At 63.4% G+C, this 13,140-nt stretch overlaps 4 protein-coding genes across 5 annotated transcripts; 2 read left to right on the forward strand and 2 right to left on the reverse strand.

Moving 5' to 3' along the window:
* Nucleotides 1–451: 451 nt before the first annotated feature.
* Nucleotides 452–6,530, forward strand: Ccdc64b (coiled-coil domain containing 64B). Its single transcript, XM_013011467.1, has 9 exons — nt 452–733; nt 3,689–3,904; nt 4,031–4,147; nt 4,268–4,414; nt 5,021–5,212; nt 5,294–5,443; nt 5,593–5,723; nt 5,816–5,936; nt 6,075–6,530. Exons 1-9 carry the CDS (start codon nt 452–454, stop codon nt 6,228–6,230), a joined length of 1,512 nt encoding a protein of 503 aa, XP_012866921.1. The 3' UTR covers nt 6,231–6,530.
* Nucleotides 6,531–6,811: 281 nt separating this feature from the next.
* Nucleotides 6,812–9,828, reverse strand: Thoc6 (THO complex 6). Its single transcript, XM_013011791.1, has 13 exons — nt 9,551–9,828; nt 8,758–8,873; nt 8,578–8,642; nt 8,396–8,499; nt 8,265–8,302; nt 8,134–8,182; nt 7,968–8,039; nt 7,780–7,882; nt 7,637–7,686; nt 7,500–7,562; nt 7,290–7,400; nt 7,074–7,208; nt 6,812–6,999 (listed from the first exon to the last, which is right to left on the reverse strand). The coding sequence occupies exons 1-13, from the start codon at nt 9,587–9,589 to the stop codon at nt 6,919–6,921; spliced, it is 1,026 nt and encodes a 341-aa protein (XP_012867245.1). The 5' UTR covers nt 9,590–9,828; the 3' UTR covers nt 6,812–6,918.
* Nucleotides 9,829–9,903: 75 nt separating this feature from the next.
* Nucleotides 9,904–11,218, forward strand: Hcfc1r1 (host cell factor C1 regulator 1 (XPO1 dependent)). 2 transcript variants are annotated; one of them, XM_013011792.1, is made up of 4 exons: nt 9,904–10,093; nt 10,367–10,423; nt 10,536–10,664; nt 10,875–11,218. In XM_013011792.1, exons 1-4 carry the CDS (start codon nt 9,999–10,001, stop codon nt 11,008–11,010), a joined length of 417 nt encoding a protein of 138 aa, XP_012867246.1. In that variant the 5' UTR covers nt 9,904–9,998; the 3' UTR covers nt 11,011–11,218. The 2 variants fall into 2 exon arrangements, with proteins under 2 accessions (XP_012867246.1, XP_012867247.1); XM_013011793.1 differs by lacking the exon at nt 10,367–10,423.
* A 279-nt stretch (nt 11,219–11,497) lies between these two features.
* On the reverse strand, nt 11,498–13,031 carry Tnfrsf12a (tumor necrosis factor receptor superfamily, member 12A). Its single transcript, XM_013011232.1, has 5 exons — nt 12,997–13,031; nt 12,732–12,906; nt 12,364–12,502; nt 12,117–12,251; nt 11,498–12,015 (listed from the first exon to the last, which is right to left on the reverse strand). The coding sequence occupies exons 1-5, from the start codon at nt 13,029–13,031 to the stop codon at nt 11,960–11,962; spliced, it is 540 nt and encodes a 179-aa protein (XP_012866686.1). The 3' UTR covers nt 11,498–11,959.
* Nucleotides 13,032–13,140: the final 109 nt, after the last annotated feature.

Here is a 13,140-nt window from a genome sequence, read left to right on the forward strand (position 1 = left end):
CTGGCCCGGGGTTCGGACACTGACTGCAGGGGGGTCGCACAGGCTTCCCGGGGTCAGAAGGCAGCTGCTTTCCTTCTGCTCCCTGCCTCAGTTTACCCCGGGGACATTAACGGGGAGCCGAGTGGCTGAAGTAGATCATTAACCTTCGGTGGCCCAGGGCGGCCTGGGGCCCGGCGGCCCCGCAGGGGTGGGGGGGCTGTCCCGTGGTGACCCGGCCCCGCAGGGGTGGGGGGGCTGTCCCGCAGTGACCCGCAGGGGTGGGGGGGACTGTCCCGCAGTGACCGGGCCCCGCAGGGGTGGGGGGGCTGTCCCGCCGTGACCCGGCCCCGCAGGGGTGGGGGGCTGTCCCGCCGTGACCCGGCCCCGCAGGGGTGGGGGGGACTGACCCGCAGTGACCCACAGGGGTGGGGGGGACTGACCCGCAGTGATCCGATCCGGCCCCGCAGGTGCCATGAGCTCCCCGGACGCGCGGAGCCGCCGCGGGCCGCTGTCGGGGGGCGCCTCCCCCAGCGCCGAGGACGGCTTCTTCCCCTTCGTGCTGGAGCAGCGGGACTCGTTCCTGGAAGGGGGCGGCCGGGGCCCCGAGGAGCCGGAGGACCTGGCGCTGCAGCTGCAGCAGAAGGAGAAAGACCTGCTGCTGGCCGCCGAGCTGGGCAAGATGCTGCTGGAGCGCAACGAGGAGCTGCGGCGGCAGCTGGAGGCGCTGAGCGCCCAGCACGCGGAGCGCGAGGAGGTGAGGGGGGCCCGGGCCGGGGCCGGGAGGGAGACCCGGCTGGGGCAGGCCAGAGGCAGGGGCTGGGCTGGGCTGGGCTGGGGGCAGGCCAGAGGGCAGGGACCGGGTAGATCAGCAGGAGGATAGCTCTGGAAGGACTCGGTGCTGGCCTCAAGCCCCTCTGCCAGTGTGGTCCAGTAGTGGAAAGCAAGACGTCCAGCCTTGTGCCAATGGCACTTGCCTTTAACCTGCTACTCAGGAGGCTGAGATCTGAAGGCAGCCCTGGAAGGAAAGTTCACAAGACTCGGGTCTCCAGTTAAGCAGTGCAGAGTTGCAGTGGAGCTGTGGCTCAAGTGGTAGGATATTGGCCTTGAGCATAAAAGCTAAGCCGGATCTCCAGGCCCTGAGTTCAAACCCCAGTTCTGGCATCAAAACAAAACAATTCTAGAGGTTGAAAGTGTGGCTTGAGTAGTACAACAGGAGAGGGGCCAGGAGTTCAATTTCCAACCCCTGATACTGCCAGACAGCAGGGGGAGGGAGAGAGAGGAAGAAACAAAAGAAGGGAGGGAGGGAACAACCCGAATTCTGGGCTGTGCTGAGGGTATAGCTCAGTGGCAGAACTGGCTGTGTAACCCCGGCCACCCTGGCAAGCTGCTGGCCCTGTCTGGCGGTGCTCTAGCTCAGCCACTGCACAGCACAGCCACCAGATGGCAGCAGCCGCTCCCCATCCTCGCGGGGCAAGGGATTTCCAGATGTCACCTCTGGGCACCTCTGCCAAACACTTCTTCCCAGGCTCTTCTTGGCTCTACTTCCCAACTGCCCTGCACCCTTTCTACCAGGCTGCCTATTAGGCATCTCAACCTGTTCATGGGCTCTTCATCACACATGCTTTCCCCAATCTCTGTAAATCTCTGTGTGTGTATGTGTGTGTGCATGCGTGCATGTGCATGTGCATGTGTGCCAGTACTGTAGCTTGAACTCAGGATCTGAGCATTGTTCCTGAGCTTTTGTGTTCAATGGTGGCACTCTAATACTTGGTCTACAGTTCCACTTCTGGGTTTTTGAGCATTAATTGGAGATGAGTCTCACAGACTTTCCTGCATGGGTTGGCTTTAAGCCTTGATCTTCAGATTGCAGCCTCCTGAGTAGCTAGGATTACAGATGTGAGCCACTGGCACCCAGATGTACTTGCTGGTTTTGTTTGTTTGTTGTTGGTCATGAGGTTTGAACTCAGGGCCTAGGTGCTGTCCCTGAGTTCTTTCGCTTAAGGCTAGCGCTCTACCACTTTCATCCTTAGTGCTACTTCTGGTTTTCTGGTGGTTAATAGGAATTTCTTGCCAGGCTGGCTTTGGACTGTGATCTTCAGATCTCAGCCTCCAGAGTAGCTAGGATTACAGGCTTGAGCCACCACACTACCTGGCTGCATCTGCTCTTTTTTTTTTGGGGGGGTCCGGTCATGGGGCCTGAACTCTGGGCTTGGGCACTGTCCCTCAGGTCTTCAGCTCAAGGCTAGCGCTCTACCACTTGAGCCACAGCGCCACTTCCGGCTTTTTTCTTTTTGCTTATGTGGTGCTGAGGAATCGAACCCAGGGCCTCGAGCATGCAAGGCAAGCGCTCTACCACTGAGCCACCTTCCCAGCCCAAAGAGGATTTTGTTTTGGTTTTTATTTTGGGTCCTGTCGTGGGCCTGAACTCTGAGCCTGGACGCTGCCCCTCAGCTCTTCAGCTCAAGGCTAGCGCTCTACCACTTGAGCCACAGCACTACTTCCAGCTTGTTTTTTTGCTTTTGGGTGCTAAGGAATAGAACCCAGGGCCTCAAGCATGCAAGGCAAGCGCTTTACCACTGAGCCACCTTCCCAGCCCCACCTGCTCTTTCTTAACACAGACTTCTTTCTGGTTGGTTCCTTCTGGCCCTACAGGAGCCAATCCAAGCATCAACTCCTTAAGGGAGCCCCGCCCCACTCCTCACTCACTTCCTTGGGTTCCTTCACAGCCTGGACTGTCCTGAAATTTCCTGCTTCAAGCATGTCTCCATTTGCTAATAGCCCTGTGGACTCTAAGCTGCTAGAGGAGGCAGCCTGAATGGCCTCCATTAACCATGGACAACTAAGCCCCAGAACAGGAGGAGCAGGGAGATATTGGATGGAGGATGCAGGATGGATGGGTGTTGGAGAAAATGGGATCATGAGACTTGGCGATATTAAAGGGACTTTCGCAGACTACTCAGACCCTGCAGAACCCAGAAACCGCAAGCACAGCTGAGTCCCCACGGCCATTCTAGACACTGCTGCTGGGCCTGGCATCATCCCCTGCCACTCATCTACCATGGGCCCTCGGACAAGGTGTTTAAGCTCTCTGAGCCACGTCTGAGGGCATGCACAGCGCCCTCTAGTCGATTCTGTGAAGTCATGCAGATTCAGGGTGGTGCTTTAACACCTGCTAATGATCTGCAGCAGCCGTGGTTATTGTCATCCTGGCTCGGGCCCTTCCTGGTTCAAGGCCCAGCAGAGAGAGGCCCCCTCGAGTCCTGTGCTTCCCCAAGCTGGTCATCTGGGTGTGCCAAACGCGTCCCCCCTGCTGGTCAGACAGGTTTGGGGGAGGGCGGGTGGGGGGGTAGAGTCTGGGGTGGGGCAGGCCAGGGTTGGGCAGGCCAGGGTTAATTAGAGGGAACTGAAGAGAGGGGCTGGGCAGAAGCTGGGCTGCAGAGCCCCAGGACGCCCCAGCTGTGTGAGGCCATGGGCCGCGGCTTAAATTCTGCCCGGCTTAGGCGCCAAAAACGGCGCATGCGACCTCGGGCGCAGAAGCTGAGGCGGCAGCCTGAGGTGCGTAGGGGTCCGGGCGCCCCACTTCCATTGTTATCTAGACCTTCTCTCTACTGCCCTGCCTCTGATCCTTCCGGGTTGCCGTCTCTCCCCCTCTGTTTCCTGTCTGTGTGGCACGGGCTGTGATCTGACCCCGCTCTGCCCCCCCGCGCAGCGGCTGCAGCAGGAGAACCACGAGCTCCGCCGGGGCCTGGCCGCGCGCGGCGCCGAGTGGGAGGCCCGGGCCGTGGAGCTGGAGGGGGACGTGGAGGCGCTGAGGGCCCAGCTGGGGGAGCAGCGGTCGGAGCAGCAGGACAGCGGGCGCGAGCGCGCAAGGGCCCTGGGCGAGCTCAGCGAGCAGAACCTCCGGCTCAGCCAGCAGCTGGCGCAGGTGGGCCGGCCTCACCCCGGGAGGAGGGGGCTGGCGTCCGGGCCCAGCGGAGCCGGGGTCAGTGGTTGAGGCAGGCATCAGCCCAAGGCTCTGCTGCTCACCCCCACCCCCCACCCCCGTCCCCAGGCCTCGCAGACGGAGCAGGAGCTTCAGAGAGAACTCGATGCCCTCCGAGGGCAGTGCCAGGGGCAGGCCCTGGCTGGGGCGGAGCTGAGGACGCGGCTGGAGAGCCTGCAGGCAGAGGTGAGCCGGGGCCGGGGCTGCAGGTGAGAGTTAAGGGTTGGAGGTCTTGTCTGAACCAGAAGCAGCCGGGCCCGGCTGGTGTGAGTGAGGTTTGGTCAGCTTTGAGGCCTCTCTCTCCAGAACCAGATGCTGCAAAGCCGCCGGCAGGACCTGGAGGCCCAGATCCGAGGCCTGCGCGACGAGGCGGACAGGGACCAGGGCCGGCTGCAGGCCAGCCACGAGGAGCTGCTGCTGCTGAGGCGGGAGAGGAAGGAGAGCAGCCTGGAGGTGACCGCAGGGAGGGGCGCAGCGAGCCGGGTCCTTGGAAATGGCCGTGGGCACTCTGGGGAATGGGCACTGACTAGAACGGCCAGCCTGGAGCAAGCGGGAGCTACAGAAGCCTGCTGGGGGTGTGTGGGGGTGATCTGCTCTCTCACAGCCCAGCAGCAGGGAGGCCAGGGAAGGGCCCGGGGCCCAAGAGCTCAGACAGGGAGACACCCGTCAGGGCCATGTCCCAGGCCGTGGACGTGGACAGAGGGATTGAAAGGAGGAAGCTCCCCTGATGTTTGAGCTCCTGGCAGGCTGCTTCCTAAGCTGCCTGGCTTCTGACTGTCGTGGGGTGCCTCCCCTCCTGTCCCCCTGTGTGAGTTGCGGTGGCCTCGCTGTCAGCTTCTCGGGGCTGTGGTGAGGGGCGCGAGGCTGGGAAGGAGAGGGCAGTCACCCAGGATCAAAGTCATGAATGGGAGGAGGTAGGCGGCAGGCCAGGGGCCCCGCCCGGGGAGGTGAGCGATGGGTGGGGCCGGGGATGCTTTGGAGGTGAGGACATGGGGCCTGGGCGGGCCATCGCGGCGGGGTGCGGCGCCCCTGACCCCGCGCCCCCGTGCGGCCCGGCAGCTGGACCGCGCGCGCGCCGAGGCCCGCAGAGGCGCTGGGGCGCTCCGCAGGCTGCAGCGGCGCGTGTCGGAGCTGGAGGAGGAGGCCCGTCTCCAGGACGCCGACGTGTCGGGCGCCTCGCTGCAGTCGGAGCTCGCCCACAGCCTCCACGGCCCCCAGGCCCCGGACGCCGAGGCTTCCGGAGACGGCCAGGTAGGCGGGAGGCTCCCCGGCGGGCGGCGCGGCCTCTCCTCCTCCTCTTCCCACCTCCCGACTCACTCGTGCGGCCCGCAGGCCACCCCGGCCCTGGATACTCAGGCGGGGTCCAGCCCCCAGACTGCACCCCAGGAAGAGAGCTTGGAACCCCCCAAGAAGCGAGCGCCCTTGAGCCCCGGGGAAATACTGGAGCAGAAGGAGGCGGAGGTGGCCAGGCTGCAGGATGAGGTAGGAGGGCGCGGGCCGGACGTCCCGTGGGTCCCCCTCCGCCCGGCCCCTCTAGGGCTTCCCGGGCCGCACTCCAGGCTCCGACCCCGCTGGGGTTGGGGGGGGCTCGGCGCGGCCCCGTCTTCCCGCCGTTCCTGCCCTGCCCGCAGGTCGCACTGCGGGGCGCAGAGCTGCAGACCCTGCGGGAGGAGCTGCGGCGGCAGAAGGAGCTGCGCGCGCAGGGCGACCTCGGGGAGGCTCTCCGCGGCGCGCTGTCCGACCGGGACGAGGCGGTGAACAAGTGAGCCTCTGCCGTCCCCCTCCGCCCCCGCCGGGTCCCGAGCCCGCCTCCCCCGCCCCCTCCAACCGGCTCTCCGCCCCTGCCGCCCGCAGGGCCCTGGAGCTGTCCCTGGAGCTGAGCCGCGTCTCGCTGGAGCGGGACTCGCTGTCCCGGGAGCTGATGCGCGCCATCCGCCAGAAGGTGGCGCTGACGCAGGAGCTTGAGGCTTGGCAGGTGAGAGCGGTGCCGGGGGCGGGGCGTGACGACGGAGGGCGGGGCGACGGGAGGGGCGTGCCCATGCAAATGAACGTGCTCGCCGAGGGGGCGGGTCTCGTCCTGACGCAGCCCGGACCCACCCCCTCCCGCCTCCAGGACGACATGCAGGTGGTGATCGGTCAGCAGCTGCGCTCCCAGCGCCAGAAGGAGCTGAGCGCCGCGGCCCCACGCCGAGCCACGACCCGCTTCTCGCTGCGCCTGGGCCAGGGGCAGGCCGGTGGCTTCCTTAGTAACCTCTTCCGAAGGACCTGAGGGCTGGACCGCCGTGATTGCCAGTCCTGGGCTCACGCTAACGGCCGATGGAGCTACAAGGCGCAGATGATTGCCAGGCGGTGCCCTCCCCTCCCCAGGAGGCGGACAGGGGCTCTTTGGGAAGAGGGGCCAGCTTTAGGGCTGAGGCCCAGGTGGGTGGCGGAAGCAGGTGGGGGCAGAGCTATTTCTCCAATCTCTATAGGTCTATCTTTTGTAAGTACTAAGCCCCTGCTCTGGCCTGCTCTGGGAGTAGGTGTGGGAGTGGGTATTTATGTATAGATTAAGGTTGGACAGAGTAATATATAAGTCACTGCAACAATTTAAGTCTTCGTTTTTTGGGAAATCTGAAACTTTATTGTAAAAAAATAGATGAAGCTGGGCGCCAGTGGCTCAAGCCTATAATCCTGGCTGCTCAGGAGGCTGAGATCTGAGGATCATGGTTCAAAGCCAGCCATGGCAGGGAAGTCCATGAGACTCTTATCTCCAATAAACCACTCAAAACCAGAAGTGGTGGTATGGCTCAAGTGATAGAACACTAGCCTTGAGCTGAAGTGCTGAGGGACAGTGTCCAGGTGCAGAGTTCAAGCCCCAAGCCCCACGTCCCTCAGCCTGAGTTCCAAGCCCCATGACAGAAAAATTTAAAAAAAAAAAAAAACACTCTTAAGCCGCTGGGGGCAGGTATGTGATGTCAGAAAGTCAGGGAGAAGGCTCGGTAGCCCAGGTTGGTGAAGACATCCACCCGGCAGCTGTTGCCCGCAGCAGTCAGGACCTGAGAGCAAAAGAGGTGTGACTGGCCTGCCCACACTCAACCCCCCGGGGTCCCCAGCTCCCGGCAAGCCTCACCTTGCACTCGGGTGCTGCCGGCTGTTGGTTGAGGCTGAGGCTGAGAAGCCCCGGGGAGGAGCCAGGCACCTGGGCCTTAAGCTCTCCACTCAGTTGCCACTGGTTGACACAACGGCCCTGGCCAGCGGAGAGAATCTGAAGAACAGGGAGGGGGTCAGGGTCAGGGCCCAGAGGGGAGCCAGGCAAGGGTGGCAGATGCAAGGCAGAGGGCCTCACCAGGTCCTGGTAGAAGGTGACGTGTTTCTGTGGTGCCCGCATGGGGAAGATGGTGGTAGGTGTGGAAGATCGGAGGTGCCAGAGAGTGAGGGCTGGACCCCCTCCACAGACCTGGGCGGAAAGTGAGGGGTCCCCAGCCATAATGAGCCAAGAGCCCTCACTGAAGAGGTCCCAGAGCTGCTCCCACACCACACACCCTGCCCAGCTCACCATCCAGTCTGAATCAGTCGCCAGGCATCCAATCCAGCGCCCGTTGTGGGGTCTTGAGCACTCCTGGGATGGAAGAGTGGAAAGATGAGGAGAGCGTGGGGATATGACCGACAGTGCGGTGGGGACTGTGCCCTTACCTCATGCTTGTAGACCTCGATGGTCTGCACCTCTTTGGCTGCGCGGAGGTCTGTGGGTAAAAAGCCGAGGTTCCTGGTGAGCCACGTGGATCGCAGCCTCTCTCTTATCCTGATGCTGCCCTCTTAACTAGCCATCCTCTTACCCCAAAGACGCACAGCCCCATCCTCGCCCCCTGACAGCACCTCGGGGCTTCGTTCCCGCAGTGCCAGGCAGTGGATATAGTCGGTGTGGCCCCGTAGGGCCCGCTGCAGGGAAAGAGACCAGGTCAGAATGAGGATGACCCGTGAGTTCCTCTGGGGTAGATTTCCCCAGCTCCAGAGCCCTGCTCACCGTGAAGGTCCCCGTTTCAAGGTCCATGGTGTGCAGTAGACAATCTCCCCCAGCCAGAATGAGGGAGTTCTCCTACCATGGAAGGCAGAGTGGGGCAGAAAGTCAGCATCAAATTAAGACGGGCAGAGCGGGAAAGATCAAGGTTTGGGTCACAAAGGGTTTAGACCTTGGGGATGAGCAGCAAGGCATTGATCTCGGGCACTTCCAGGCTGGTCCTGGGGAGGATGGGAAGGGGGACATCAGGGGCAGTGCTCTCCCAGCATGCCCTCCACCCGTGGGTCTTGACCCGTGACTCACCTGTATGGGGGCTGGCGACACCACAGCTCTTTACAGCCCTTCATAGAAGGAAGGTAGTGGAAACACCAAGTGAACTCAAGTAAGCTTCAGACGGGGCAGCCCAGTCCTTCTCCAGGCTCTAGCCTCCTTACCTTCTTGAGGATCTCTGCCCAAAGCCATGCCTTCACCTCTCCATCCCCAGCACTGAGCAGATGTCTTTCAGTGGAGACCATGCTGTAGACGGGCCCATCATGGGCTAAAGGAAACAGAATTGGCGTGAGCCTATCCAGTCTCTTCCTCCATCTCCTAAGCCAGATTCAACAGCTATACTCACCTTGGAAGGTCACCACAGGCTTTTTGCTTTCCTCTTTGGCCTCTGAACTCAAAGCAGCAGACAAGCTGACGCAAAGAGATGAAGCAAGGGGAAGTCAGGGGTCAGAAGCAGGAAGCGCCAGTCCCAAGAGTATCCAACGCTTAGGGCTCATAGGAAGTGAAAATCAAGGCCCCAGGGTACCTGAAGATAGCGATCTGCCCATAATTGTTGCCGGCTGCCAGGAACTTCCCACAGGGCGAGATGCTCTGAGAGAAGACGGTCATGTGCAGCCGCTGCAGGGCCTGAAACACCTCTGTCTGTTGGGAGAGGCTGGATGAGGCCAGACTGGGGGGTCTGAGACCGCTGCCCAGACTCCTGTCCCTGAGTTCCCCGCCATAGGCCTGGCTTCCTAGCCTCTCATACCCAGACTCCTCAGCCTTCTGAGGTGGCTCCCCGACCCACACACTGGTGCCTGCCCCTGTTACCCCACTGGTGTCTCCAGGAAGAGGGTGAGGTGAGAACTGAGGCGCCATGCCTCATGGAACCCTAGAGCGGGCCTCGAGGGGAGCCCCTCAGGTTCAAGAATGGTCAGATGCTCACAGACAATTCCATAAGTGTATGTAAAAAGCTGTACAAAGGGCTTTCATGTAGGAAAGGGTTAATAAGTGCTCTTGGGGCTGGGGGAGGGCAGCGCTGTGGCTGGGTACATGCTTGGCATAGGCTAGGCTCCGGGTTCCACACAAAGTATCACCCCCCCCCCAAAAAAAAAGAAGAAAAAAGACCCTGTATTGTTAGTATGTGTCAAGCTTTTTTAAAAAGTGGCTCTAACACATGCTGACGTTTAATCCCTGCCTCCTGACTTTCACGTTAGGCTCCGAGGCTCTCCTGGTATCAGGCCCTCGAGCCGTCCCCACACCATTCCCGGCCCACCCCGTCGGAGCCAGCACGGACGGACTACAAACCCCACAAGGTACCGCGCGCAGCCCCGACTCACCTGACCCAGAGGAGCCGCGAGCAGCGAGGCGCGCTCCATCCCCACAAGAACTACAAGTCCCAGGTTGCTCTGCGAGCGGCTCAGCCGGAGGATTCCGGACGTGCCCACGAGTGGCTCTTCGCGGCCCGCTCAAAACGGCCGGGCGGCCCGGCGCGAAGGCAGCCGCTAGTCCTTCCCGGTACCCCCAGGAACCGAGGGGGACGCCAACCAGCCCCCTACACTGAGAAGTGCCGCCCGCGGCGGCTCCCTACGCCGGGTCCCCTCCCCCACCCCGCCGAGCCAACCCGCTTTCCAGCCGCGCGCCGCTCCTCTTCCGCGCCTGCGCAGAACCTCACCACCGCGCGCGCGCGCGCACCTCAGGCCGCACCTCCCGCGTCGGGCCACGCCCTCCGAGGCTCCGCCCCCGACGCCGGATCCCACCCCTCTGTCCGCAGGACCCCGAGCCCCAATGATCCTGCAGCAGCCTCTGGAACGAGGCCCCCCGGGCCGGGCCTTGCGCGACGCGCGGGCTGCCCCGGGGCTGACGCGGAGCCTGGAAGCCAGGTGCGTGTAGGGGCTGAGGGCGATCAGGGGCTCAGGAGCGTTGGCTGGAGACCCTGGGCTGGCCTGCAGGATGACACCAGATGCTGGGAGCCGCGGGGCTCGCGCTGGAGCTGGGCCCGCCACGAGGGGGGGCTGCTGGCGCGGGCTCGCTCAAGGTAGCGCGCACACACAGGGCCGGGCTGGGGGCCCCGCTCACGCTGTAAGGCTCTGGTGGGCAGGACCCCAGGAAGGGGCCAAAAGGGTGGGGTGCACCTGGCTCTCTCTTTTTCCCAGCTCCCCTCTCCGAGGAGCTGTGCCCCTGAGCACCAAACGGCGCCTGAAGGAGGAGCAGTGAGTTTGGGGGCAGGGAGGACTCCCGAGATCTGTCACCTCCGGCCTCCATCAGACCTCGGCCTTCCCCTTCTCAATATTTCTGCCTGCCTTCCCCTGTGTCTTTCCCCAGGGAGCCCTTGCGCAAGCAGTTCCTTTCTGAGGAGAACATGGCCACCCACTTCTCTCGACTGAGCCTACATAATGACCACCCCTACTGCAGCCCCCCCTCGGCCTTCCCGCCAGCCCTGCCCCCGCTCAGGTAGGCACCTCCGCCCGCCAGGACTTTTGGAGGACCACACTTGGGCCCAAGAGCCACTGCTCACCATGGCCTGCCTCATGGGGCTATTTTTAGCTTCCAGACTAACTTGTGTGCTGTTTCCCATCGTGGCCTCGGGACTTGGACCTTCAAGGTCCTGCCAAGACAGCTATCAGCCGCATGCCCTGATTATCGAAATATTTCCTTTTCCAGAAGCCCTTGCTCCGAGCTGCTTCTCTGGCGCTACCCTGGGAGCCTGATTCCCGAGGCCCTCCGGCTGCTGAGGCTGGGGGGTACTACCGGTCCCCACTACCCTGCAACGCCAACCGGGGACACAATGGAGCTCTGAGCCCTGCTGCCCGTGTACCTTCCCACCTGCTTCTTGCCCCACCACCGCAGAGACAAGCAGCCCCCCTGGGAGACAAGGTGCTGGTCTCTCCTCCAGACCACGTGCCAGGGCATCAGGACCTTTCCAGTAGCGGACCCAGAGCTCCATGGGTGGGAGGGGCAGAGCAAGGGAAGACGGGTACTAAATGAATAAAGATTGCTGAACAGTTGAAGGTTTGATTCAGTCTGGAACTCCAGGCCTTGGTGGAGGGTGGGGTGCTGGATCCTAGGGGGGGGGGCTTCTCCACAAGATTTTCCCTGGAAAACGGTCGGGGCAGGCCAAGTCCTGGCAGGCTGGGCTCCAAGCATTGAGAATGTGTGAGTCAGAGCCTCGCCCCCGCCCCCGCGGTGACTCACCCCCCCCCCCAGCTTTGAGAAGTCAAGCTGGGGATCAAGCCAGTGCTCTAACCATTTACAGTTAAAGATTCTTTTATTAATAAATTCTCCTCTCCAAAGTTTCTCCCCCAAAATAAATATCTCCTCCCCCCTGGGGGATGGGGGAGGGTTTACATGAGGACCTGCCCTCATGGAGGGCCAGCCCCTAGTTAAGAACAGGCTCCTAACCCCCCACGCCGGGGCTGAGCCGCGGTGGTGGAATTTCAGTCCATTGAGTGCCTAGTAGTGTCTGCCCTTGGAGTGAGCCGGGCAGTGGGGGAAGGAGACCCCCGTGTGCAAGTACTGCAGGTTCTTTGTATGAGGCAGCATGAGGCTCCTTCTCTGTCTAGGAGCCAGACAGGGCAATCAGACACCCCAGAAAGGCTCCTCGGAGCCCTGGCTCAGGCCTGGGAGGTGATTCATCACCCCCACCCCACCCCCTGTGGTTGGAAGAGCCTGGCTCAGGCTGTGTCTGGGTGGCCAAGGCCAGCTCCAAAATGAATGAATGACGAGTGGGCACCGCGCCGGTAGCTGGGTCACTGGATCAGTGCCACACCGGGACAGCCCTCTCCACCGGTCTCCTCGATGGGGGCTGCGAGATTAAAGAAGAAGGAAGGGGTCACCGCCGGCAGGGGGGAGAGCGGGGGGGGGGGGGGCTGTCATGGGCGGACCGACCCGCAGGGGCAAACTTACTGGTAAACTTCTCTCTCCTGCGGCACCGTCTCCAGACCAGGAAGCCCGAAAGCAGGGCCAGCACCAGCGCCAGGCTGAGGGCGCCCCCCAGGATGGGCCAAAGCAACCCGAAGGGAGCGGGAGGTGCGGCTGCGCCTAGGGGCCGGACTCGCAGTCAGCGCTCCCCCACCTCCTCGCCAGGCCTTGCCCCCCCACCGTGACCCCCCCTTCCCGCCCCGGGGTCCAGGCCGCCCCCCCCCGCACTCACAGCCCGGGCAGAAGTCGCTGTGCGGCCGCGCCGGGCACGAGGCGCAGTCCATGCACTTGTCCAGGTCGGCGCTCCAGGAGCTGCCGCGGGCGCAGGGGGCGGCGCCTGGGGAGGGGGCCGGGGTCAGGGGCGCCCGCGTCTATTCTCAGGGCTGAGGTCAGGGTCGGTCGGCTCGAATAACGTGAGTCACCGGCGCCCTCCCCGCCGCATTCCTCACAGGTGACCGCACGGCCAGACCGGGACGCGGCCGTGCGGAGTGCGGCGCGGGGCCGGGTCCCCGCCCCCCTCCCGCCGCCGGCGGGTGAGTCACGCCCGGGCACGGGGCCCGACCGGGTCCCTCCCCCCACATAGCTGGGCACTGAAGTCACCGGATGGAAGGGGACACCCCGCGGGGCAGGGGGCACAGACACCCCCGGGCCTGCCGACGCCCCTCCAAGTCCCGGGTCCCGCGGGCCGGGCCGACCCCGGGGACCGGGCGGGGGCGTGGCCTCTGACCGGACCCGCCAGGCTTCCGGCCCGCTAACTCCACGTCTGAAACGGGCTCTGGGGACAGATGACCCCATCAGGCAGGGAAACTGAGGCCGGGACGGCGGGTGAGGTTGGGAGGGGAAGGGGGCCCCGTCCTCTCTCTACCCGAAAGCTCGGTGTGCGGAGACACCCCCCCCCATTCCGCCCCATCCCGCCTCCCCTCGTCCGCCCGGTCCCGCTCCCGACCCCCAGCCCGGACACCCCGCGTACCCGGCGCCTGTTCCGCGGCCGCGGCGCGCAGCAGCACCA

The sequence above is a fragment of the Dipodomys ordii genome, unplaced genomic scaffold (genome assembly GCF_000151885.1).
Source record: "Dipodomys ordii isolate 6190 unplaced genomic scaffold, Dord_2.0 Scaffold14, whole genome shotgun sequence".
In the NCBI taxonomy this organism is placed as follows: domain Eukaryota; kingdom Metazoa; phylum Chordata; class Mammalia; order Rodentia; family Heteromyidae; genus Dipodomys; species Dipodomys ordii.